The sequence below is a fragment of the Mustelus asterias genome, chromosome 11 (assembly GCF_964213995.1).
Source record: "Mustelus asterias chromosome 11, sMusAst1.hap1.1, whole genome shotgun sequence".
In the NCBI taxonomy this organism is placed as follows: Eukaryota; Metazoa; Chordata; class Chondrichthyes; order Carcharhiniformes; family Triakidae; genus Mustelus; species Mustelus asterias.
Window position 1 is genome coordinate 68,600,439 of NC_135811.1, and position 25,928 is coordinate 68,626,366.

General features: G+C 46.3%; 1 protein-coding gene across 1 annotated transcript in view; it reads right to left on the reverse strand.

Annotated features, from left to right (window-relative positions):
- LOC144500261 (corticotropin-releasing factor receptor 1-like) overlaps window positions 1-25,928 on the reverse strand; it is a 180,919-nt gene that overhangs the window by 77,618 nt on the left and 77,373 nt on the right. The window contains exons 9-10 of the mRNA XM_078222937.1: window positions 4,792-4,909; window positions 3,824-3,977 (exon numbers count right to left, since the gene is read on the reverse strand). Coding sequence (XP_078079063.1) covers window positions 3,824-3,977; window positions 4,792-4,909 — 272 coding nt within the window. The remainder of the gene's footprint in view (window positions 1-3,823; window positions 3,978-4,791; window positions 4,910-25,928) is intronic.

The window sequence follows — 25,928 nt, forward strand, 5'->3', positions numbered from 1 at the left end:
ATCTGCATGGCAGATGCAGTATAATGTGCATAAATGTGTGATTATCCACTTTGGTAGCAATAATAGGAAGACAGGTTATTACTTGAATGGGTGTAAATTGAGAGAGGTGGATACTCAGCGAGAACTTGATGTCCTCGTGCATCAGTTGCAGAAAGTAAGGGCACGGGTACAGCAGGCAGTAAAGGAGGCAAATGATATGTTGGCCTTCACAGCGAGATGACTTGAGTATCGGGATAGGGATGTTTTATTGCAATTGTATAGGACGTTGGTGAGGCCACACCTGCAAGATTGTGTGCAGTTTTGGTGTCCTTATCTGAGGAAGGATGTCCTTGCTATGGACGGAGTACAGCGAAGGTTTACCAGGCTGATTCCTGGGATGGCATGTCTGTCACATGAGGAGAGACTAAGTCGGTTAGGATTATATTCACTGTTTAGGAGATGAGAGGGGATCTCATAGAATTTTATAATATTGTAACAGGGTTAGACAGGGTAGGTTCAGAAAGAATGTTCCCAGTGGTGATGCATTTTGATAGATCAAACCAGGGCAGGACTTACTCAATTAATGGTAAGGTGTTGGAGAGAGTTATAGAACAAAAAGATCTAGGAGTACAGGTTCACAGCTCCTTGAAAGTGGAATCACAGGTGGATTTGGCATGCTTGGTTTCATTGGTCAGAACATTGAATACAGAAGTTGGGATGTCTTGTTGAAGTTGTGCAAGACATTGGTAAGGCCACACTTGGAATACTGTGTACAGTTCTGGTCACCCTATCATAGAAAGGATATTAAACTAGAAAGAGTGCAGCAAAGATTTACTAGGATGCTTCCAGGAATTTGATGGTTTGAGTAATAAGGAGAGGCTGGATAGACTGGGACTCTTTTCCCTGGAGTGTAGGAGACTTAGTGGTGATCTTATAGATGTCCATAAAATAATGAGCGGCATAGATCAGTTAGATAGTCACCATCTTTTCCCAAAGCTGGGGGAGTCTAAAACTAGAGGGCATAGGTTTAAGGTGAGAGGGGAGAGATACAAAAGGGTCCAGAGGGCAATTTTTTCACACAGAGGGTGGTGAGTGTCTGGAACAAGTTGCCAGAGGTAGTAGTAGAGGCGGGTACAATTTTGTCTTTTAAAAAGCATTTAGACAGTTACATGGGTAGGGTGGGTATGGAGCGATATGGGCCAAATGCGGGCAATTGGGACGAGCTTAGTGGTTAAAAAAAGGGCGGCATGGACAAGTTGGGCCAAAAGGCTCGTTTCCATGCTGTAAACCTCTATGACTCTATGACTTCTGCTTAATTGCAGTTACAGCTGGATGAGGATTCACAGAAATATTCCACCATCAATACTCTAAAGGGCCTCTGTCAATACACACGGTTACCTTTTGGGGTATCATCAGCCTGCTTGATTTTCCAGAGAACAATGGAGAACATGTTACAAAGCTTACCTCAGATGGCCATTTACCTGGATGATGTTCTCATTGCAGGTAAAACAAAGGCAGAACACCTACAGAACCTGGAGGAAGTCCTTAGTTTTTCAAGTGTCGCATGTGCTTAAGGAGGGAGAAAAGCTTCTTCCTGGTACCTCTATGGTGAGGGAGTCCAGAACTAGGGGTCATACTTTGAGAATAAGGGGTAAACCTTTTAGAACTGAGGTGAAGAGAAATTTCTTCATCCAATGAGTGGTGAATGTGTGGAATTCACTACCACAGAATGTGGTTGAGACCAAAACGTTGTCTGATTTCAAGAAGGAATTAGATAAAGCTCTTGGGGCTAAAGGGATCAAGGGATATGGGAGGAAAGGGGGGCAATCAGGATATTGAATTTGATGATCCATGATCAAAATGAATGGCGGACCAATCTCGAAAGGCTTAATGGCCAACTACTGCTTCTAGTTTTGATGTTTCTAAGGCAGAAATCAGGAGTGTGATGGAATACTCTCCACTTGCGTGGATGTGTGCAGCTCCAATAACACTCAGGAAGCTCAACACCATCCAGGACAAAGCAGCCCACCTGTTTGATACCCGTTCCACAAATACTGACTTCCTCTACCAGCGATGAGCAGCAGCTGTGTATACCATCTTTGGAAAGGGCCCAAAGGAGGTTCCCGAGAAAGTTCCCAGGAACAAAAGCCTTGACATATGAATAGTGTTTGAGGACTCTGGGTCTGCACTTAATGGAGTTTAGAAGGATGTGGGAGAGGGGCATCTCATTGAAACTTACAGAATACTGAAAGGCCTGGATCGAGTGGACATGGATGCTTCCATTAATAGGAGAGACTAGGATCCCAGGGCACAGCCTCAAAGTAAAGTTTTAAGTTTAAATTTATTTGTTAGTGTCATAAGTAGGCTTACATTAACACTGCAATGACATTACTGTGAAAACCCCCTAGTCGGCATACACCGGCACTTGCTTGGATACACTGAGGGAGAATTTAGCATGGTCAATGCACCTAACCAGCACGTCTTTCAGACAGCCCTTTAAAACCATGATGAGGAGGAAGTTCTTCAGCCAGAGGGTGGTGAATCTGTGGAATTCATTGCCACAGAAGGCTATGGAGGCCAGGCTGGTGAGTATATTTAAGGCAGAGATCGATAGGTTCTTGATTGGTAAGGGGATCAAAGTATATGGGGGAAAAGCAGGAGAATGGGGTCGAGAAAGTTATCAGCCATGATTGAATGGCGAAGCAGACTTGATGGGCCAAATGGCCTAATTCTGCTGCTATATCTTATAGCCTTATGATCTACAAGAATTACATAGAATTGAAGAGCAGGGAAGTTATGCTGGAACAAAATAAAACATTGGTTGGGCCACAGCTAGAGTACTGGGTGCAGTTCTGGAATCCACATTAGTGGAGGGATGTGATAGCGTTGGAAAGGGTGCAGAGGAGATTTCCCAGGATGCTGTCTGGTCTGGAGAATTATAGTTATGGAAAGAGATTGGATAGACTGAGTTTGTTTTCCTTGGAGCAGAGGAGACTGAGGGGGACAAGATTGAGATGTATAAAATTATGAAGAGCATAGATAGAGTAGACAAAAATAAAGTTTTCCCCTTAGTGGAGTGATCAATAACTAGGGGGCATAGATTTAAGGTAAAGGCAGGAGGTTTAGAGGGGTGTGAGAGAAAACCTTTACACTGAAGGTGGAGGAGTCTGGAACCCAGTGCCTGAAAGGGTGGTGGAGGCAAAGACCCTCATAACATTGAAGAAGTATTTAGATGTTTACTTGCGATGCCAAGGCTATGGGCTAAGTCCTGGAAAATGGGATTAGAATGGTTAGGTGGTTTGTCTTTGACCGGTACAGACTCAATGGGCTGACAGGCCTTTTTCCGTGTTGTGTATCTCTGTGACTCTATGCCTAAGATATACTGCAGGATGTCATCAAGGTTCCATTGACAACACCCTCCAAACCCACAAATGCTACCAGCTCCCCAGGGCGATAGATACCTGGGAACACTGTCAGCTGGAGGTTCCCTTCCAAGCCACACCATCTTGACTTGGAAATATATCACCGTTCCTTCACTGTCACTGAGTCAAAACCCTGGAACTCCCTCCCTAACAGCACTGTGTGTGCACCTACACCATAGGGATGCAAGAGCTCAAAAAGGAAGCTCAGCACCACCATCTCCAGGTTAACTAGGGATGAGCAATAAATACTGGTCCAGCCAGCGAAGCGTACATCCCGTAAATGAACCAAAAATAAAAACCTGACTGCAGAATTTTATCAAAGCATTCAGGAAGTCACAAGAACATTTCTGACCTAACCAAGGCAGAGCTGTGTTTAAAACTCCACATGCAAAGCTTGAACAGTGAGGAATTGGGAAACTCACACCAGCCAATGCAGAGGAACATCCATTTGCGCAGTTTATCAGTGGAGTAAGTCAGGACAATTGCTGTGTGCAGGTAACAGCCCTCACCAAACATCCAGAAAAAATTAGTCACACAAAAATAATTATATAAAGCTGTGACCAATCGACACCAGACCTGAAATCAAAGAGATATTTATAACAATTAAAATCATTGGTTGCTATCTTTCCCCACTGATCAATAATTATTGATTACTAATTCTTGCCGCTAACTACAGACGTTGGTTACCAAATGGCCTCGAAGGGAACCAATTAGCAACACTCTCCATGTGCACTCCAGGAGGAATATCTGTTACTGAAGTTTAAAGTTTATTTGTTAGTGTCACAAGTCGGCTTACATTAACACTGCAATGAAGTTACTGTGAAAATGCCCCAGCCGCCACACTCCGGCACCTGTTCGGGTACACTGAGGGAGAATTTAGCACAGCCAATGCACCCTAACCAGCACGTCTTTTGGACTGTGGGAGGAAAGTGGAGCACTCAGAGGAAACCCACGCAGACACAGAGAAAATGTACAAATACCGCACAGACAGTGACCCAGGCCAGGAATCGAACCTGGGTCCCTAGCGCTGTGAGGCAGCTCTGCTAATCACTGTGCTACCGTGCCGACAGACTCACTGTGTGATGCTCCCATTGTGTAATGCACAATCGGCTGAACCAGAGCGATGTTTATCTCAGGTTACCGATGCTCTCAATATATCTGCTCAGACATCCCCTTCTCATCCCAATTGTTTCCATCATCTCCATTTCTGCTCCCACTCAGCCCCCCCACCCCATTCCTCACTCTCTCCCAATACTCCAGTCCCTTCCCACTGCCTCCTGTCCGATATTCTGTCACATCACAACAATCTTGTAACAAACTTGAGTCAAACACTGCCCCACAAGGAATTCTCCAGCTGCTATGGGCTCCCTGCAATGCGGACATCACAAACCTCATTACTGGCATGAATTCTGGGGTCAATCATCTGTAGCCCGAACCAAGTGGCATTGCGAAGAATGAAGGTGGAAATCAGATTCCAGTGGATGATGTTCCTGATACACCGGATACTCCTGAGGAAAAAAGGTCACAGCACATTAATGTACAATCACTCTGCAGCAATGTGTCCAGGTCCAGGTGATTGTATGTTTGAGCACAAGCATTGTATCTGTGACACTTTATTCAGATATAATCACTCTCAGGGCGCGATCGTATGAAAAAAATTCTCAGTGCCAAACAAGTGAGAAAATGGGAGTGAATGGCGCCAGTTTTTTCTGTGAGCCGCCAGTCGCAATTTTACAGCACTTAGAAACTCTTTTATTGCCCTATTGTGATTTTCGGTGGAATGGACCCTCTGGACGGGTGACTCGCTCAAATCGACTGCAGCTGTACAGCGTTAACAACGGAGAGCTGCGTCAAAGCATTAACGATGGACAACACAGGCAGTCACACCAGGAAGATGGAACCGAGAGGAACTGCCCCAAGGTTCATGGAGGGAGAGCTGGAATGGCTGTTGGACGCCGTGGTGGAGAGGAGGGACATTCTTTTCCCCCCGGATGGGCGACGAGCCAAGTGTCACCCTGGAGCGCCTGCCTCCAACCCCTCTGGCACCCCCTGTCACAGCCCCTGTCGCCTGAGGCATGGACCTGACACACCCCACCCAATTACCCCCAACCACCCCCAACATCCTGTGCCCTTCCAGACATCGGGCTTTCAAGCCCCCCCTTCTGTCCCCACAGGTGAAGATGGTCCATAACCACTAGGAGCAGGTGAAAACAGGAGGTGGGGTCTCCGACCTGCCAATCCTCACCGCGTTTGTGGAGAGAGCTATTGATTCGATGGGGAGGAGGAGGAGGATGACGTGAGGATGGGAGGAGGTCAGGACGCTTCCCACCCCCACACTATTCTCTCCCATTTTCTTGCTTCTTCGGCACAAGGCGTGATCTTACCAAAAGGTGCTGAACGAGCGTGAAAATAGGAGAGAATCGCACCTATTTTTTGGGTGAGCTCCCAGACAGAATCATATGGCAGTTAGATAAAAAAGAGGCTAAGTGTGATTTTTGCCAGTAGAGGGAGTGGACAGAGTCTATTCATGCTGGGAAGCCGGCTGCTAGGGTGCGCTATTGTGTATGCGCCCTGATCTCCCAGTGCACTGTGAACAAGTGTACACAGTGCATTGGGAATCTGTCACTCACCCCCGTCCATCCCACCCCCACCCCCCGATTATCACCCCTCCCACCCCCCAAGCCGATCGCTGCCGCCGAGTGGGGCGAGTGGAGCTTAACCCCTCCCCGCCATCATCGGCGTTAGTGTAACCCCCCTCCCCCCCCGACCCATGGCAACATGGGCTGCTAGCATCGGGGTATCAGGACTCTCCTGATGAGTCCCCTATTACAGCCCATCTATGGACTGACCACCCTGCACGCTCCCTCCACCCCCTCCGCCGTGTTGTTCTTCCCCTCCCCCTGCAAACTGCTCCCTGTGCTGGTTCTGCCCCCGTGCACCCTCACCCCTCCATGTGGCGAGCTGGGGTAAGATCGTGCCCTTGATGGACAATACTCTGAATAAAGCTGCTGTCTGGCTTTTTTCCAATTGTCAGGTTGCCGCAGACTCTCACTTGCCTGCAATTTACTTTGTGCCTGTCAGTGAAACACTTTTAGATGCAAGTGAATAGTGTTAGCTTCTGGAGTGTAAGTTACAGGAGGAAGTCACTTCACTCGACTCCAACATTTCAGAAGATTATGGCTGACCTGCGAATGATCTTCCGACATTGCTCTTCCCCCAAATTCTTTAATATCTTTGAACAATACAGATGTGTCAAAGTCGGTTTGTAAATTTACAATCTGTCAAACATCGATTGCCATTTGTGGAAGAGAGCTCTAAACATTTCTGGATCACATTGAAATTCTGGCACAAGTGTTTAAACTCTTTCTCCTTCATCCCCACCAATGGTATAGCTTCTCTTTATCTTGGACAGTTCAATCAAATCACCCCCTGCCTTTCTCAATTCCAGAGAGCACAACCTTCATTTGTTTCACCTGTCCTCAGAGTTTAATCCAGGCACCACCTGAGTAATCAACCCTGCAGTCTCTCTCATTGTGCTTCAAAATGAGGGCAATATTTAGCATGAGCTGCAGTCGGTGCGAAGACCTACCTGTGGGGAGGCTGTTGTGGTGCCGGTGCTGAACCAGGGCACTCTCTCCCTCTGACCGGGGGTAGATTAGAACAATATTCAGGCTGATGACCAACCTGCCTGGCCAACATTATGAATACATCTCTCACAGCCATCAAATCCCAGAATGAGACCCAAGCCAGGAACTTCTGGCTCAGAGATAAACCTCGCTTCATGCACATTTGTGCCAAGTACCCAAATGCCTCAGATATTCAAAAGGCTGCAGTATTTACAGGACTAGCTACTTGGCTGATACTCCATGGCCCATAATACCAATGCATCATCCTCAAAGTGCCTCTGAGGAGAGATACAATGCGGAGCATCCTTCAACAAGATCCATCATGGTGCAGACTATTGGCATCCTGAAGATATGCTTCCAATATTTTCATCATTCAAGTGGGGCTTGTAATATATGTATATAATGTGTTTTGGGGTATGGGGTGCATGCTGCCCCTCTAAGAGCATGTGTCAGGTGACCCCCTGGGGGAATTAGCTGCTGGCACTGAGGGACCTGGTTGTACAGTCTTAGATCTGACTGTGGAACAGTGCACACTGACAATAAAGAGCTCCCAGTGTTCAAGTTACCAAGCCGACCTTATGGTTCTTTAGGAAACCTGAGTTGATAGGTGCATGACAACTGGCGACGAGGCTGCTTAATGCTCTACGCATTCTGCTGGTGTTTCATTCTGGCAAAGGGGGAGGGATCGAGCCTCACCACGGACTTTGTAGAATGGTGCTGGGAAGGAACCGAAGCCTAGCAAACCCCGTGAAGAATGGGTAGGAATGTTCCACCCGCTGTTGCTTCATTTGCACAGTCTGATCAGGGGGAAGGTAGTACTTACCTGGGAGCTGATTGAAAATGTTGCTGGAAGCGGTCGCAGAGGGTCTCGGGCTACGGTCGATATTGGGGAAGGAGTGCTAACTACGGTCATTGAGGAAGTGGCCATTGCGGGAAGCGGGAGCTGAGGAAAGGCGGGCTGTGGGCGGATGCTGGTGATGGCGGCAGGAGGTTTTAGGCCTAGACTTTTATGGCGGGAAAAATTCCCGGCAGCAGTGAAACATGGCGGCCAGACCTGGTGCCTTAGGCCCCTTTCACAAAGAGGCTGGATACCTTACACAGAGCGATTCAGACCGGCCAATAATGTGGAAGGTGACCTGGCTGTACTGGATTTCCTAACTAACAGAAAGCAAAGAATGGGGGTAAATGGGTGTTTTTCTGGTTGGCGATCAGTGACTAGTGGTGTGCCTCAGGGATCAGTGTTGGGACGGCAATTGTTTATGATTTACATAGATGATTTGGAGCTGGGAATCAAGTGTAGTGTGTCAAAATTCGCAGATGACACTAAGATGGGTGGCAGAGCAAAGTGTGCAGAGGACGCTGAAAGTCTGCAAAGGGATATAGATAGTCTAAGTGAGTGGGCGATAGTCTAAGTGAGTGGGTGAGGGTCTGGCAGATGGAGTACAATGTTGGTAAATGTGAGGTCATCCATTTTGGTAGGAATAACAGCAAAATGGACTATTATTTAAATGATAAAAAATTGCAGCATGCTGCTGTGCAGAGGGACCTGGGTGTCCTTGTGCAGGAATCTCAAGGAGTTGGTTTGCAGGTGCAGCAGGTAATTAAGAAGGCAAATGGAATTTTGTCCTTTATTGATAGAGGGACGGAGTTTAAAAACAGCGAGATTATGTTGCACCTGTATAAGGTGCTGGTGAGGCCACACCTGGAGTACTGTGTACAGTTTGGTCTCCTTACTTGAGAAAGGATATACTGGCACTGGAGGGGGTGCAGAGGAGATATTCCGGAGTTGAGAGGGTTGGTTTATGAGGAGAGACTGAGTAGACTGGGGCTATACTCATTGGAATTCAGAAGAATGAGGGGAGATCTTATGGAAACATATAAGATTATGAAGGGAATAGATAAGATAGAAGCAGGGAAGTTGTTTCCACTGGCAGGTGAAACTAGAACTAGGGGGCATAGCCTCAAAAGAAGGGGGAGCAGATTTAGGACTGAGTTGAGGAGGAACTTCTTCACACAACGGGTTGTGAATCTGTGGAATTTCCTGCCCAGTGAAGCAGTTGAGGCTACCTCATTGAATGTTTTTAAGGCAAGGATAGATAAATTTTTGAACAGTAAAGGAATTAAGGGTTATGGTGAACGGGCGGGTAAGTGGAGCTGAGTCCACGAAAAGATCAGCCATGATCTTATTGAATGGTGGAGTAGGCTCGAGGGGCCAGGTGGCCGACTCCTGCTCCTAGTTCTTAAGTTCTTATGTTCTTGAGCACCATAGGGAGCAAGACTTTCACTGGCACAACCTAAGAAACTGCCTGAGATGATTGGCCAAACCTTGTGCAATGTATTAAAAGATCACTTGTCCCTCCCAAGCCATTGATGATTGCAGAGCGGTTCAGATTTTATAAACACCACCGACTCAAAGGGGAGTCCATTGCTCAATTTGTGGCAGCTCTGAACAGATTGGCAAAGCACTGCGAGTTTGGAAGCCTACTCCAGGATGCCTTATGGACCGGCTGCTTTGTGGCCTCTGGCACAATGCCACCCAGAAGAAGTTATTAGCTGAAAGAATTTACAGTTAAACCTGCATTAGAGATCGCAACTTCCATGGAGCTAGCCGCCAGAGAAGCAGTGCTTTTGGGTGTCTGCACTACACAAGGAACAGAAGCCCTGCAGAGTTTGGTGCTGCCAGCGGAATGTCGCTGGTGTGGAAGGACAGGCTACAGAGAATCGAATTGCTGGACACGAGCAGTCCAATGTCGCAACTGCAAGCGAGTTGGTCACATTGCCCGGAATTGCTGGGTGCAACTAGGCCCAGAGAGAGGGAAACAAATGGAAGTTTAGAAGGACAAAACAAAAGGTCCATGTTGCCGGCCATGGAGAGGATAGGGAGTCAACTGGGTCTGCAGAGGAAGCAGTCAGTCCAGAGAAGCAAGAGTTCAGGCTGGACATTCTGTCGGTACGGGATGAAGCTCGTCGTTTCTCGCTCTCCCTAAAGTGGAAATGAAAACCGTGAAAATGGAAGTTGATAGAGGGACAGCAGCGTCCTTGATACCTGAACCAGTATACAGGGAGAAATTAAAAGCCTCGCCATTAAAGCCTGCCAAGATCACATTGCGAACGCATACAGAGCATGTGGTACCCCTCAAGGGTTATGTACTGGTGAAGGGACAGTTGAGGGACCAGTGTGCAGAATTGCCACAATATGTGATAAAAGGCCCAGCACTATTAGAACGCCCCTGGTTACAGAATTTAAATTGGACTGTGGCATGGTTAATAAGCTAGCAAACCCGAACACAAGGTTATAAGACATTTTGGAAACATTTAAAGATGAAGGGTGTCGAGGATACATTACGGCTGAAGCTGGATGCTTGTCCAAGGAGTGGCGTCACGGTGGTACAGTGGTTAGCACTGCTGCCTCACAGCACTAGGGTCCCGGGTTCGATTCCCGGCTCGGGTCACTGTCTGTGTGGAGTTTGCACATTCTCCTCGTGTCTGCGTGGGTTTCCTCCGGGTGCTCCGGTTTCCTCCCACAGTCCAAAGATGTGCGGGTTAGGTTGATTGGCCAGGTTAAAAATTGTCCCTTAGAGTCCTGGGATGCGTAGGTTAGAGGGATTAGCGAGTAAAATATGTGGGGGTAGGGCCTGGGTGGGATTGTGGTTGGTGCAGACTCGATGGGCCGAATGGCCTCCTTCTGCACTGTAGGGTTTCTATGTTCTATGTTCTATGTCTATCTTTGGACTGTGGGAGGAAACCGGAGCACCCAGAGGAAACCCACGCACACGTGGTGAATGTGCAAACTCACATAGGCAGTGACCCAAGCCGGGAATCAAACCCGGGTCCCTGGAGCTGTGAGGCAGCAGTGCTAACCACTGTGCCACCATGCCGCCCCCTAGCTATAGGGGTAGTGAAGGATTCACAGCCATCGTTAATGATAGTCACACATAGGGGCCTGTTCTATTATAAACGGCTTCCTTTTGACATCACACCAGCTCTGACTCTGTTCCAAGGGGCTCTGGACCAAATCCTGAGTGGGTTGACAGGAGTCCAGTGTACCTTAGATGATATTTTGGTCACAGGTTTGACAAAGGAGGAGGATTTAAAGAACATGGAGGAAATCTTAAAGCAGTTGCAAGAGCATGGCCTACATGTCAAGAGAGGGAAATGCAAGTTCTTTAAGGACAGAATTGAGTAGCTGGGCTATGTAATTGATGGCGTTGGGTTACACAAGATGTCTAAGAAGATGGAGGCCATCATGAAGGTCCCAAGATCAGACAATGTGTCCCAACTGAGGTTGTTTTTGGGAATTAACTATTACAGCGAGTTAGTTCTGGATCTGGTGACAGTGTTGAAACTGATGCACCAGTTTCTGAGAAAAGGGCAGCCATGGTGGTAAGGCAGGCTTTGAAGAGATGGGAAGTGCTACTTCATTTCAACCCAAAGTTACTGCTGCAGCTGGCATGCGAGTCCTCACCCTATGGGGTTGGGCTGACCTATCTCACATTATACCAAATGGGGGCAAAAGACCCAGAGCATTCACTTCTAGATCTTTGACAAAGGCTGAGGAAAAGTATGCTCAGGTGGGAAAAGAAGGCTTGGGCTTTGCTTTGGTGTCAAGAAGTTTTATCACTTCCACAATGCATTTTGTACTTCTAACAGATCATAGGTTGCTGACATCCATCTTGAGACAGTACACTGGGACACTGCCCATGGCAGCAGCTTGATTACAAAGGTGGGATTGGTGATGTCAGCCTACTCGTACGAGATCCGGTACCGCCAGTCCGAGGTACACAGCAATGTGGATGCTCTGTCAAGGCTGCCTTTGCTTGGGGATAAAGTTTAAAGTTTATTAGTCTCACAAGTAGGCTTACATTAACACTGCAATGAAGTTACTGTGAAAATTCCCTAGTTGCCACACTCTGGCGCTTGTTCGGGTACACTGAGGGAGAATTTAGCACGGCCAATTCACCTAGCCAGCACATCTTTGGACTGTGGGGGGAAACCGGATCACCTGGAAAAACCCCACACAGACATGAGGAGAACGTGCAGACTCCGCACAGACAGACAGTGACCCAAGCCGGGAATCAAACCTGGGTCCCTGGCACTGTGGGGCAGCAATGCTGACCGCTGTGCCACCGTGCTCCCGGCTGGAATCTGGAGATAATGTACTTCACACAAGCAGATAAAGTTTCAGTAAGTGCTAAGCAGGTGTGGAATGCCACTCGGAATGATCTCATTATGAGACAGGTCCTGAGGGGGAGGTCCAGTAATAGAAACCAGCTAGAGGTTTGGCCGTTTATGTTCCAAAGATGGGAGTTGTCCGTAGTGGATGGATGTTTAGTGTGGGGTATGAGAGTTGTCATTCCCTCATCATTAAGAGGAAAGGTGCTAGAACGGGGGCACTAAGGGCACCCAGGGGAGGTGCAAATGAAAGAAATAACAAGAAGTTATGTTTGGTGGCTGAACGCTGATGTCCAAATTGAAGAGGAAGCAGGATTGTGTGAATCCTGAGCTTTGGTCTGGAAGGTACCGCCCTGGTCACCTCTTCATCTGTGGGAATGGTCCCAGTCACCGTGGCAGTAAGTCCACATTGACTCTGCCGGGCCAGTGGAAGGGCAGATGCTCCTCGTGGGAATGGATGCCCATTCCAAGTAGCCGGAGGTTGTGAGTATGAAGTCCATATCGGCAGAGTCAATGCTAGACAAACTCAACGGAATATTTGCTCAGTTTGGCAATCTGGAACAAGTGGTCAGTGACAATGAACCCCAGTTTAGAAACATAGAAGAAACATAGAAAAACTATTGCACAAAACAGGCCCTTCGGCCCCACAAGTTGTGCCGAACATATCCCTACCTTTTAGGCCAACCTATAACCCTCCATCCTATTAAGTCCCATGTACTCATCCAGGTGTCTCTTAAAAGACCCTTTTGAGTTTGCCTCCAGCACCACTGACGGCAGCCGAATCCACTCGCCCACCACCCTCTGTGTGAAAAACCTCCCCCTAACATTTCCCCTGTACCTACACCCCAGCACCTTAAACCTGTGTCCTCTCGTAGCAGCCATTTCCACCGTGGGAAAAAGCCTCTGAGAGTCCACCCGATCTATGCCTCTCAACATCTTATATACCTCTATTAGGTCTCCTCTCATCCTACGTCTCTCCAAGAAGAAAAGACCGAGCTCCCTCAGCCTATCCTCATAAGGCATGCCACTCAATCCAGGCAACATCCTTGTAAATCTCCTCTGCACCCTTTCAATCTTTTCCACATCCTTCCTGTAATGAGGCAACCAGAACTGAGCACAGTACTCCAAGTGGGGTCTGACGAGGGTCTTATATAGCTGCATCATTATCCCCGGACTCCTAAACTCAATCCCTCAATTGATAAAGGCCAGCACACCATACGCCTTCTTAACCACCTCCACCTGTGGGGCCGATTTTAGAGTCCTGTGGACCCGGACCCCAAGGTCCTTCTGATCCTCTATAGTACTAAGAGTCTTTCCCTTTATATTGTACTCCTTCATCCCATTTGACTTGCCAAAATGGGCCACTACGCATTTATCTGGATTGAAGTCCATCTGCCACTTCTTCGCCCAGTCTTGCATCCTATCTATGTCCCTCTGTAACTTCTGACATCCCTCCAGACTATCCACAACCCCACCAACCTTCGTGTCATCGGCAAACTTACCAACCCATCCCTCCACTTCCTCATCCAGGTCATTTATGAAAATGACAAACAGCAAGGGTCCCAGAACAGATCCCTGGGGCACATCACTGGTGACCGACCTCCATTTAGAAAAAGACCCATCTATACCCACTCTCTGCCTCCTTTGGGCAAACCAGTTCTGGATCCACAGGGCAGCAGCACCTTGGATCCCATGCCCTCTCACTTTTCCAAGAAGCCTTGCATGGGGAATCTTATCGAACGCCTTGCTAAAATCCATATAAACCCCATCTACCGCCTTCCCTTTGTCAATGTGTTTAGTCACATTTTCGAAGAACTCCACCAGGCTCGTAAGGCACGATCTGCCTTTGACAAAGCCATGCTGAGTATTCTTGAGCATACTAAATCTCTCTAAATGCTCATAAATCCTGTCTCTCAGGATCTTCTCCATCAGCTTACCAACCACTGAGGTTAGACTCACCGGTCGGTAATTTCCTGGGCTATCCCTATTCCCCTTCTTGAAAATAGGAACCACATCCGCAATCCTCCAATCCTCCAGCACCTCTCCCGTCTCCATCGACGATGCAAAGATCATCGCCAGAGGCTCTGCAACCTCTTCCCTCGCCTCCCACAGTAACCTGGGGTACATCCCATCCGGACCCGGCGACTTATCTATCTTGATGCCATTCAAAGATTCCAGCACAACCTCTTTCTTAAAGTCCACATACTCAATCCTTTCAGTCCACCTCACGCCCGCAGTACATCCACCCATGTCCTTCTCCTCTGTGAAAACCGAGGCAAAATACTCATTAAGCACCTCTGCCATTTCTACTGGTTCCATACAGACTATCCCGCCTTCACCTTTTATAGGCCCTATTCCTTCACGTCTCATCCTTTTGTGGCACAGGATTTCACAGAGTACATGGAGCACCCCGGAATCAGACACGTGAGGTCGGCACCGTATCACCCGGCGATGAATGGTCTGGTAGAGTGATTTGTTCAGACCTCGAAACAGACTCTGAAGTCGTTGGATAAATAAATTCCTGAGTAAGTACCGCAACACGACACGCACGGCAACCCAGTGCTCACCAGCCTTGTTGGTGTTCACAGAAAATTGGGAACTATATTTGATCTGCTGTGGCTGGAGGAGACCCGGGGTGTGGTTGAGCGGAACCGAGAAGGATAGATGGCCGGAGAGCAGGATGTACGAAGACAAGGACTTTTCAGAAAGGGGAGAAGTGGATACCGGCTATCATTGTTGTACAAACTTCTTTGACACCGTACAGACTAGGGATGAGCTGGTTTGGAGTAAACATGCTGACCAGTTGGTAATAGCACCGCATCAAAGGTGGGAAGCCCCACAAACAACAGAACCATCCAGGATGGCGCCAATGGTTGACCGAGGCTAGGGTTCCAGAGATAGGGTTGGCCACCCTGCCCCAAGCAGCAGCAGTTGCACCAGCCACCTGCAGCCCCACGCTGAGCAGCGGGATCTTCCTGAATCCTGGAAGACCACTCAGGGAATGGTTCCTGAAACGAGGAAGCAGCCTATACGAAACCACCATCCCCCTGATTGACCCATTGGCTGGGATTTTCCAGCCGTGCTCTCCCCAAAGCTGGAAAATGCTACTCGAGATCAATGGACCTTTGCATGGTTTGTTTCCCACCCTTTTGTTTTGGCAGACTTGGCCAGTGTGAAGACAAAATGGATGAGATGTGATGAGGGATAAAGCAGAGGTCGGGAAACATTCATGCCAGCCGCTTCAAGCTGAAGGTCAGATGTGAGAAGCCGACAAGTCAATCAGTGGGAAAGTCACCACGAATCCTGCCCACCACTGCATTTCGTCTCTAGAATGGAAAATTGTGCCCGCAGTCTCTGAATTATTCTCGGAGACCTGTTTCAACACTAGCGCCTATTCAAAAGCAGCCAAACAGAAAAACTACTCAATAACAGGAAAACACCTGCTATTCATGAGTGGTCTGCCCTACATATGACTCCAGATCCATGGCACTGCCCTCTGAAATGGCCTAATAAAGCCATTCGATTCTGTCAAACCAGAACAGAAAACTTGTTCAATTGGACTACCTGCGGTCACCCCAGGCATCAAGAACGTCCTGTCCAGTCAGCCCTGAAAAGTTAGCATATTTAACTCTGCTGAGAGAACTGAGCAACAACCTGACAGTCATACTCACCAAATCTACCTTACAGCCAATGTCCAAGACACCTCCATCATTGTGCCAGGGTACACATCCTGTCCTCCAGGCAAAGAGAAGCACCAGGGAGAGTGGTGGGCAGTGAGGAGGAACTGATCTTGGAACTTATCTGATGAATCAGTTTTCCATTACGTCAGAAACAACTTACAAGGACACAGAACGAATTGTGAATGAAGGACTTCAATGTCTGATGCCAAGAGTGAATCAACAGCATTGCAACAATCCAAACTGCCGGAGTCCTAAAGGGCAGTTCTGCCAGACTGGGACTGCAGCAGGTAGTGAGTGAACCAGCAAGAGGGAAAAACAACTTGACCCCTTTCTCATCAATCTACCTGTTGCAGCTACATCTGTTCATGACAGTATTGACACCGTGATCACCACACAGTCCTTGTGAAAACAAAATCCCATCTTCACACTGAAGGCATACCCCATTGAGCTGCCTGTCATAACCACTCTACTAAACAGGTTAGACCCAGAACACAAATAGCTTCAAACTGGTTATTGCTGAGGCACTGAGCCGTCTACAGCAGCACAATTGTACACCACCTCCTTCAGTCACTTCATCATCTACCATCATCCTCACTCAACCATTACCATCACACGAGGGCACAACCTTCATCACTGAGGACTGCAGGAGAGCATGCCAGGACCTGAGCTTGGGGGATTGAGGGCAGGTGGTGCCAAACAATGGGGTCTGAGAATTCTTGGGGGGTTGGGAGGGCTCTAAATGGAGTTTCCTGTTGCAGGCTCAGCAGCCAAAGATAGAGTTACAGACCTGACAGACTGACTTTAAAAAAATACTGGAACCTTCAGAGCAAGTCTTGATTTTAAAAAAGCCACATCTCACTGTGTTGAGGTCCTGTGCTTCTGAGCTTTGGGGGTTTGATGGCTGCGATTATTTTTGAAAAGCCTGTGAAAAGAAACCATGGAGCTGTCTGAAGGTCAATAGCTGCAACATAAACAACTGACAGAGTCTCTCGTGCAAATATGGTCAGTGAAATCACTCTTTCAGAGTCAAGTGGATGTTTGGGTGGGGGGAACAGTCAGGGGGAAAGTGGGGTGTTGGAGGAGTGAGAGCGAGGTTGGGTGGTGTGCAGGCATGGGGGTGGGTGGTATTGTTGGAGGAGTAGGGAGAGGTGTTTGGCATGTTGGAAGGGTTATTGGAGGAGTGGGGAGAATTTTGGGCTCTTAAAGGTTTAGGGGAGTAAGTAGGGGGCTGGGTTAGGTGGGGAGGTTTGGATGGGTGAGGGGTAGGAGGGAGTTTGGAGGGGCAGGGATGTTGAACGAGTGGGAAGGTTGGAGTACTGGAGTGTTGTGGGGTAAGCAGAAGGGTGGCATGGTGTGGGGTGGGGTATTGTCATTCTTTTCTGCTTTTGGAGTTATTTATTAATTATATTATTCCATTTGAGGCTGTAAATTCACAATGAATGGCAGCAGGGAAACAATCTAATTCTTGGCCTAAGGCCGCACTGAATTAATGTTTCTTATATCATTCTTTTCTGGAGATTCAGATCAACAATTCAATCCCTCTCCTGAGCTACAGTCTGAGACGATACTTTTCAAGCTCAGCATTATAGTCGACCGCGAGGTGACATTCTGAACATTGCATCACAATGAAAACACCGATTTTCACCTCGACTCATTCAAACCCTGCTAATTCTTGACTTGAAAGCCACACCCACTCAGAGTTCTGAAACAATGATGAGAGAAATGGATCAACGGGCACTTGGAGAGATCTGAGTTAATCTGGGAGAATTAGCACAAATTTGTAAATGGCAGATCGTGCAGGATCACGACAATGTTTCACTTGTAGGATAATGGAACTCTCCTGAGGGCTCATGGGAGCATCATGAGCAAACTATGACATAAACCACGTGCCAGATGATCAAACGCCAGGTCAAAGTGTCATGAAGGAGGAAGGGGATATAGGGGTCTGAGATATCGGAGGAGAAGGCAACTGAAAGCATGTCCACCAAAAGAGGAGTAATTATATTTAGGCAAGCACAGGAGGTCAGGGTTGGAGGAGTGTTGACATCCCTCAGGGGTGAAGAGTGTTAGAATGTGACCAATGATCACATTGGATCTGTTGTAGTGTGAACAATGGTAATAAGCTGCAAGGGTCAACTGACCCAGTAAACTATGTAACCAATGACAAAATGATGTGGTGGTCAGCTGACACAGTATAAATAGGAAGCTGCTGGGGTTTGTGGAGTTTTGTAATGGCCCAGGGTGAGGCCTCAAGTGTTGGAGTAATGAAGTTTCCTTATTAAATTTTTTTTTGATTGAAAGTTGGAGTCAGTCTTGTTTAATTTTATTGCCTACAATTGAAGAGTTCCCTCTGGAAGATTAGCATTGGTAGCAGTGGAAATCCCATTGTAACTTGGTGTTTGTTTCTGAAGAAGAGCATATCAAGTGGCAAAGATTAGGGAGAAACTAGAGAATTGGGAAATCTTTAAAGGTCAACAGAAAGCCACAAAAGCCAAGAAAAGAAAGATGGATTATGAGAGTAAACTAGCTCAGAATATAAAAACAGATAACAAAAGTTTCTACAAATGTATAAAATGAAAAAGAGTGGCTAAAGGAAACATTGGTCCTTTAGAGGATGAGAAGGGGGGTGTAATAACTGGAAATGAGAAAATGGCTGAGGCATTGAACAGGTATTTTGTGTCAGTCTTCACAGTAAAAACAAATTACATGCCAAAAATTGATGACAAGAAGGCTATGGCAGATAACGACCTGGAAACTATTATCCCTAAAGAAATAGTGTTGGGCAAGCTAATGAGGCTAAAGGTAGACAAGTCTCCTGGTCCTGGTGGAATGCATCCCAGGGCACTAAAAGAGATGGTGGGGGAAATAGCAAATGCACTCGTGGTAATTTACCAAAATTCGCTGAACTCTGGGGTAGTTCCCGCAGATTGGAAAACAGCAAATGTTTTCCACAAAACAGCCACTGTTTAAAAAAGACAAAAGGCAAGTAACCAAAGGCCAGTTAGCTTAACTTCAGTAGTAGGAAAAATGCTTGAATCTATCATCAAGGAAGAAATAGCGAGACATCGGGATATAAATTGTCCCATTGGTAAGACGCAGCATGGGTTCATGAAGGGCAGGTCATGTTTGACTAATTTGGTGGAATTCTTTGCGCAGTGGACAACGGGGAACCTGTGGATGTGGTGTGTCTGGATTTCCAGAAGGCATTTGACAAGGTGCCGCACCAAAGGCTGCTACATAAGATAAAAGTGCATGGTGTTACAGGTGATGTATTAGCATGGATAGAGGATTGGTTAACTAACAGAAAACAAAGAGTGGGGGTAAATGGGTGTTTTTCTGGTTGGCGATTAGTGACTAGTGGTGTGCCTTAGGGATCAGTATTGGGACCGCAATTATTTACAATTTACATCGATGATTTGGAGTTGGGGACCAAGTGTAGTGTATCAAAATTTGCAGATGACGCTAAGATGAGTGGTAGAGCAAAGTGTGCAGAGGACACTGAATGTCTGCAAAGGGATATAGATAGTTTAAGTGAGTGGACGAGGGTTTGGCAGATGGAGTACAATGTTGGTAAATGTGAGGTCATCCATTTTGCTAGGAATACTGCAAAATGGACTATTATTTAAATGGTAAAAAATTGCAGCATGCTGCTGTGCAGAGGGACCTGGGTATCCTTGTGCAAGAATCACAAAAAATAGGTTTGCAGGTGCAGCAGGTGCAGAGAAGGCAAATGGAATTTTGTCCTTCATTGCTGGAGGGATGGAGTTTAAAAACAGGGAGGTTGTGTTGCAGCTGTATAAGGTGTTGGTGAGGCCACACCTGGAGTACTGTGTACAGTTTTGGTCTCCTTACTTGAGAAAGGATATACTGGCACTGGAGGGGGTGCAGAGAAGATTCACTAGGTTAATTCCGGAGTTGAGAGGGTTGGCTTATGAGGAGAAACTGAGTAGACTGAGACTATACTCATTGGAATTCAGAAGGATGAGGGGAGGTCTTATAGAAACATATAAGTTTATGAAGGAATAGATAAGATAGAAGCAGGGAAGTTGTTTCCACTGGCAGGTAAAACTAGAACTAAGGGGCATGGCCTCAAAATAAAGGGGAACAGATTTAGGACTAAGTTGAGGAGGAACTTCTTCACTCAAAGGGTTGTGAATCTGTGGAATTCCCTGCAGTTGAGGCTACCTCATTGAATGTTTTTATGGCAAAGATAGATTTTTGAACAGTAAAGGAATTAAGGGTTATGGTGAGCTGAGTCCACAAAAAGATCAGCCATGATCTTATTGAATGGCAGAGCAGGCTCGAGGGGCCAGATGTTTTTATGTTCTTATAAAGTGCTACAACCATGACAGAAGGTAGAAGTAAACCAATGGGATTTGATTGTCCCCCTGTCTTTTCAGATGCCGAACCATATCGGCAATGGAAGAGGTGGAAATGTGGACCCTTGTCACTACAATACTGCAAAAAAAAAGCAATGTTTGGCATTCGCTTTGTCACTTCCACTTAGGAGCAAGATAAAGAGCTAAGTATTTTCCGATTGGATGGCAGATGCCCTAAATAAAGAAGAAGGGCTACAGCTCCTGCTACGATACTTAGATAAGTTTTACCAGAAAGATGAGTTCTTGGAGAATTATGAAGGATGGGTGATGTTTGACAGGATGAGGAGACAAGATACCCAGTCAATGGAAGACTATATCATGGATTTTGATAGGGGTCGTAACAGGCTAATGAAATTTAATTTGGAGATTCCATTGGCCTTTAAATTGTTGGACTGTGCATGTCTGTCGCAAATGGATACTCTTTCAGTAATGACTGGAATACAATTAAGGGGAACAGAGCTTCACTTTGACCAAATAGCAGCATCATTAAAAAAGATTTTCGGGGAAACAATCCTTCCCCGGCACCTTGTTTAATACAAACCGGAATGCCATAGCGCCCAGAACAGAGGAGTCAATGGTGACTCAGCCGAGTGCCAAACCAAATGGTGCACAAAGGTCTTTAAACAGAGATGGTTACGTTAATAACAGACCTAGTGTTGAAACTGGATTTACCGATTTGATAATGGGGAAAGAAGACGCACATGAGAAACTGCTAAAAGATGTTTAAATCAAAGGAATACTAGAGGGATTGTGAATCGCTGTTTCCAATGTGATTCCCCAAACCACAACATTGTAAACTGTCTGAAAAGAAATCGTGCCTTTGAAACCACATGTGATACAGAATATGTGGAAACCGACAGTGACGAGGATAAGGACCAGGAAGGCATTGTTTTAGTGGCAGAGAAGCTGAGTCCTATAATGAGCGTCCTGTTGATAGACTCCTTCAACTGTGCTGTTTTAGATAGTGGATGCACATCCAATGTCTGCGGAAACGATAGGCTAAATTGTTATTGATCATAAAGACCAGAACAAGCTGAAAGAACATGATAGTTCTACCGGCTTTAGATTTGGAGATGACAATACTTTAACATCTTCCAGAAGGGTGGTACTTTGTGAGAATCAGTTTATTCATAAGTACAGGTGTAGTTTCCAGTGATATGTCTTTGTTATTAAGCAGGTCTGTGATGAAGAAAGCTCAGATGACCATCGATTTGAAACAGGATAAAGCCGTGGTATTTGGGAAAACTGTGCACCTACACTTTACAAGATCTGGCCATTATTGTCTTCCCTTAAGCGGACAAAGGATTCATGATGCATTAGTGTCGCTGACAGACAACAGCATGATGGACAAAAAGATTATTCTGGAACTCCATAAGCAGTTTGCTCATCCAGCACCACAGAGACTGAGAGCACTGCTGCAGGATGCAGGTATCATGTATTAGTATACAGTGTATACATGTATTAGTATACAGTGAAAAGTATTGTTTCTTGCGCACTATGTGGAGTTTGGAGATGGGTTTCGTAGGAACAATGGTGTTGAAGGCTGTGCATAGTCAATAAATAGGAGTCTGACATAGGTGTCTTTGATATCTAGGTGTTCCAGGGTCGAGTGCAGGGCCAGAGAGATGGCGTCTGCTGTGGACCTGTTGCAGTGGTAGGTGAACTGTAGTGGACCCAGGCAATCCAGGAGGCTGGAATTGATTCGTGCCATGATTAACCTTTCGAAGCACTTCATAATGATGGATATCAGAGCCACCGGATGATAGTCATTAAGGCACGCTGCTTGATATAATGATCTCAGAGCAAGTATCAGCCAAGTGTTAAATTTGCATAAAATATAGAAGAACGCTGCCATGTTCAGTTGTGAGTCTACTATTAGCACGGGGTTTCAATGATGTTCTGGCAATGGATTTAAAAATATGGGACAAGGATAAAGGCATCTATCTATTGTGCTTTTTGGACATGGCCACCCGATTCAGCATATCCACGGTGATTTACAACAAAGATAAAAAGATCTTTTAGATCTTATATAGACCATTATAGATAATTTTATGACCCACTGGATTAAAACAGGATTGGGGGCACCTCTATATTTTTGATGGACAATGGGGGTGAATTTGCAAATGATGAATTTCACGATGTGTGTGAAAATTTAAATATTGTAATAATGCACACTGCAGCAGAGAGCCCATTCAGCGATGACCTCTGTGAAAGGAATCACACAGTTATAGATGACACGTTGCATAAAATTTTGGCGGATCAACCAGGCATTGTTGCATTAGCTTAGGCAGTGCAGGCGAAAAATTCTTTACAGATGGTGAGAGGGGGTGGGGGGCTACAGCCCAGCCCAGTTGTACATGGGAGGAATCCAAAGTTGCCGTAAGTATTAACAGACTCTCCTCCGGCGCTTGAAGGTACAAGCATTGGCTCCATGTTTTCTGCACACTTAAACATTATGCATGCAGGGAAAAAGGCCTTCAAAGAACAAACAACAAAAAGCAAAGAAAATTACAGCACAGGAACAGGTCCTTCGATCCTCCAAGCCCGCATCAACCATGCTGCCCGACTGAACTAAAACCCCCTATCCTTCCGGGGACCATATCCCTCTATTCCCATCCTATTCATGTATTTGTCCAGACGCCCCTTAAAACTCACTATCGTGTCTGCTTCCACTACCTCCCCAGCAGCGAGTTCCAGGCACCCACCACCCTCTGTGTAAAAAACTTGCCTCATACCTCGCCTTTAAACCTTGCCCCTCGCACCTTAAATCTATGCCCCCTAGTAATTGACTCTTCTGGGAAAAAGCTTCTGACTATCCACTCTATCCATGCCTCTCATAATCTTGTAGACTTCTATCAGGTCGCCCTTCAACCTCTGTCGTTCCAGTGAGAACAAACCAAGTTTCTCCAACCTCTCCTCATAGCTAATGCCCTCAGTGCCAGGAAACATCCTGGAAAATATTTTCTATATCCCTTCCAAAGCCTCCACATCTTTCTGGTAGTGTGGCGACCAGAATTGAACACTATATTCCAAGTGCGGCCTAACTAAGGTTCTATAAAGCTGCAACATGACTTGCTAATTTTTAAACTCAATGCCCCGGCCGATGAAGGCAAGCATGCTGTATGCCTTCTTGACTACCTTCTCCACCTGCGTTGCCACTTTCAGTGACCTGTGTACCTGTACACCCAGACCCCTCTGCCTATCAATACTCTTAAGGGTTCTGCCATTTACTGTATATTTTCCATCTGTATTAGACCTTCCAAAATGTATTACCTCACATTTGTCCGGATTAAACTCCATCTGCCATCTCTCCGCCCAAGCCTCCAACCGATCTATATCCTGCTGTATCCTCTGATGGTTCTCATTGCTATCCGCAAATCCAACAACCTTCGTGTCGTCCGCAAACTTACTAATCAAACCAGTTCCATTTTCCTCCATTTATATATATTACGAACAGCAAAGGTCCCAGCACTGATCCCTGAGGAACACCACTTGTCACAGCCCTCCATTCAGAAACACAGCCTTCCACTGCTACCCTCTGTCTTCTATGACCAAGCCAGTTCTGTATCCACCTTGTCAGTTCACCTCTGATACCATGCAACTTCACCTTCTGCACCAGTCTGCCATGAGGGACCTTGTCAAAGGCCTTACTGAAATCCATGTAGACAACATCCACTGCCTTATCCTCATCAATCACCTTCATCACTTCCTCAAAAAACTCGATCAAATTAGTGAGACACGACCTCCCCTTCACAAAACCATGTTGCCTTTCGCTAATACGTCCAGTTATTTCCAAGTGGGAGTAAATCCTGTCTCGAAGAATCCTCTCCAATAATTTCCCTACCACTGACGTAAGGCTCACTGGCCTGTAATTACCTGGATTATTCTTGCTAGCCTTCATTAAGGTTGAGGTTTCAGAATGGATAAGACGAGCTCTAATGCATCGCATAAGACCATCAGGGGTATACTTTGAGAAAGGGGAAATGGTCTACTATAAAAAGGAGGGCCTAAAAGAGTGGAAAGGACCCAGAAAAGTGATAGGGACAGACGGCAAGGTAGTTGTACTACAACACGGTAATCAGACAGTACGAGCTCACACTTCGAGAGTAGTGAGAATTGGGTATGAATCTTGAGCATCTGAGCAGAATGTAGAAGTTCAGGAGGCACCTTGTACCTTGCATGCACATACCCTAAGCTCGTATGAGGATCAGTCAACTATAGACCAGAGGGAATCTGATGATCAACAAAGTAGCAGTGAAGCCAGGGATGAAGCTGCTACTTCAAAAGGTTCAGCCACCCAAAGTAGGCACAGTGGTATCATACATACCCGAAGGGTCAAGCGAGTGGAGGGATGCCACTATAATCGGGAAAGCAGGAAAAACCTCAGGGAAGTATAAACACTGGCTCAACATCCAAGAACAAGGGCAAGCAGCCAAAGCTATAGATTGGGAAAATGGGGTGGACAGATGGAACCAAAAAAGCGAGATCTAAGTCCTGAGGATGAGACAGTGAGCATTCGTGAACCCAGAACAAAGTCACAAACCTGTGACCGAAGGTCTGAGAGTAGAACCCTGACAGGAAGAGACATTGCAATAGAGGCCGGAGTTTAACGAGGAAAGCTAGGAATAGCCTTATATACCAGGAATCAAACCGATGATAGTAATAAGAGCAGAAGTCCCATGATAGGGAAGTGTTGGTAGCTGCCAACAAAGTGGAGCTCGTGATAATGAGAGAGGCCAAACAGAGAGCTGGACAGTTGGAAAGAGTTTGGGGTGTACACCGAGTTACCAGACGAAGGGCAGCCAACCTTGTCCCATAGGTGGGTTTGCACAGAGATGGGACGTATAAAGCAAAAGTCCAATTAGTAGCCCATGGGTATGAGGAGCACTTGGAGGGGAGAGGTGACATTAGGGGAAATTCACCCAATGAAGGGAAAGTGACAGTGATTTTTTTTTTGTTTTGCTGTTCTAGCGTCTAATAATTGGGAATGTAAATCAATAAATATTAAAACAGCATTTCTGCAGGGTGAAACATTTCAAAGAAAAGTTTTTGAGGCTGCTCAAAGAAGCAGGTAATACACAGTGACAATTGTAGAGATTGGACCAATGCCTGTATGATTAAGTGATGCATCAAGGATTTGGTATTTCTCTATCTGTACTGGCTGGTCCAGTTAAAAGCAGATCCAGCAATGTTCTGTCTGAAGGAATATTAGCTGGAGGTTTTGTGATGCATGTGGATGATTTCCTGTGGGGTGGCACAGAAGAGTTTGAAAAGAATAATTGAGAAGTTGAAGACAGAATTTAAAGTAGGGAGTCAAGCAGCTGGTGCTTTTCGATATCTCGGTCTTAATATCCAGCAGTAACGATGAGTCAACAGGGATATCTAAACAGCATTGATCCCACTTCCATCACCAGAGAAAGGTCGATGGAAAAAGAGGAACCAGCCAATGGAAAAGAAACAGAATTGTTGAGGATTATGATAGCCAATTTAGTACACAGACAAGACTGGATAGGAGTGATAATATCCTCGAGCTCAGTAATATGTTGAGACGCGCCTCAGTCAGAGAGATCTTGTAGGCAAATGAAAAAAGATAAAATTAGAGGAAGTTAGTTGTGTTGGGGGATGCTCCGTATGCCAATCTGCCAGATGGACATTCAAGCGGTGCTGGAT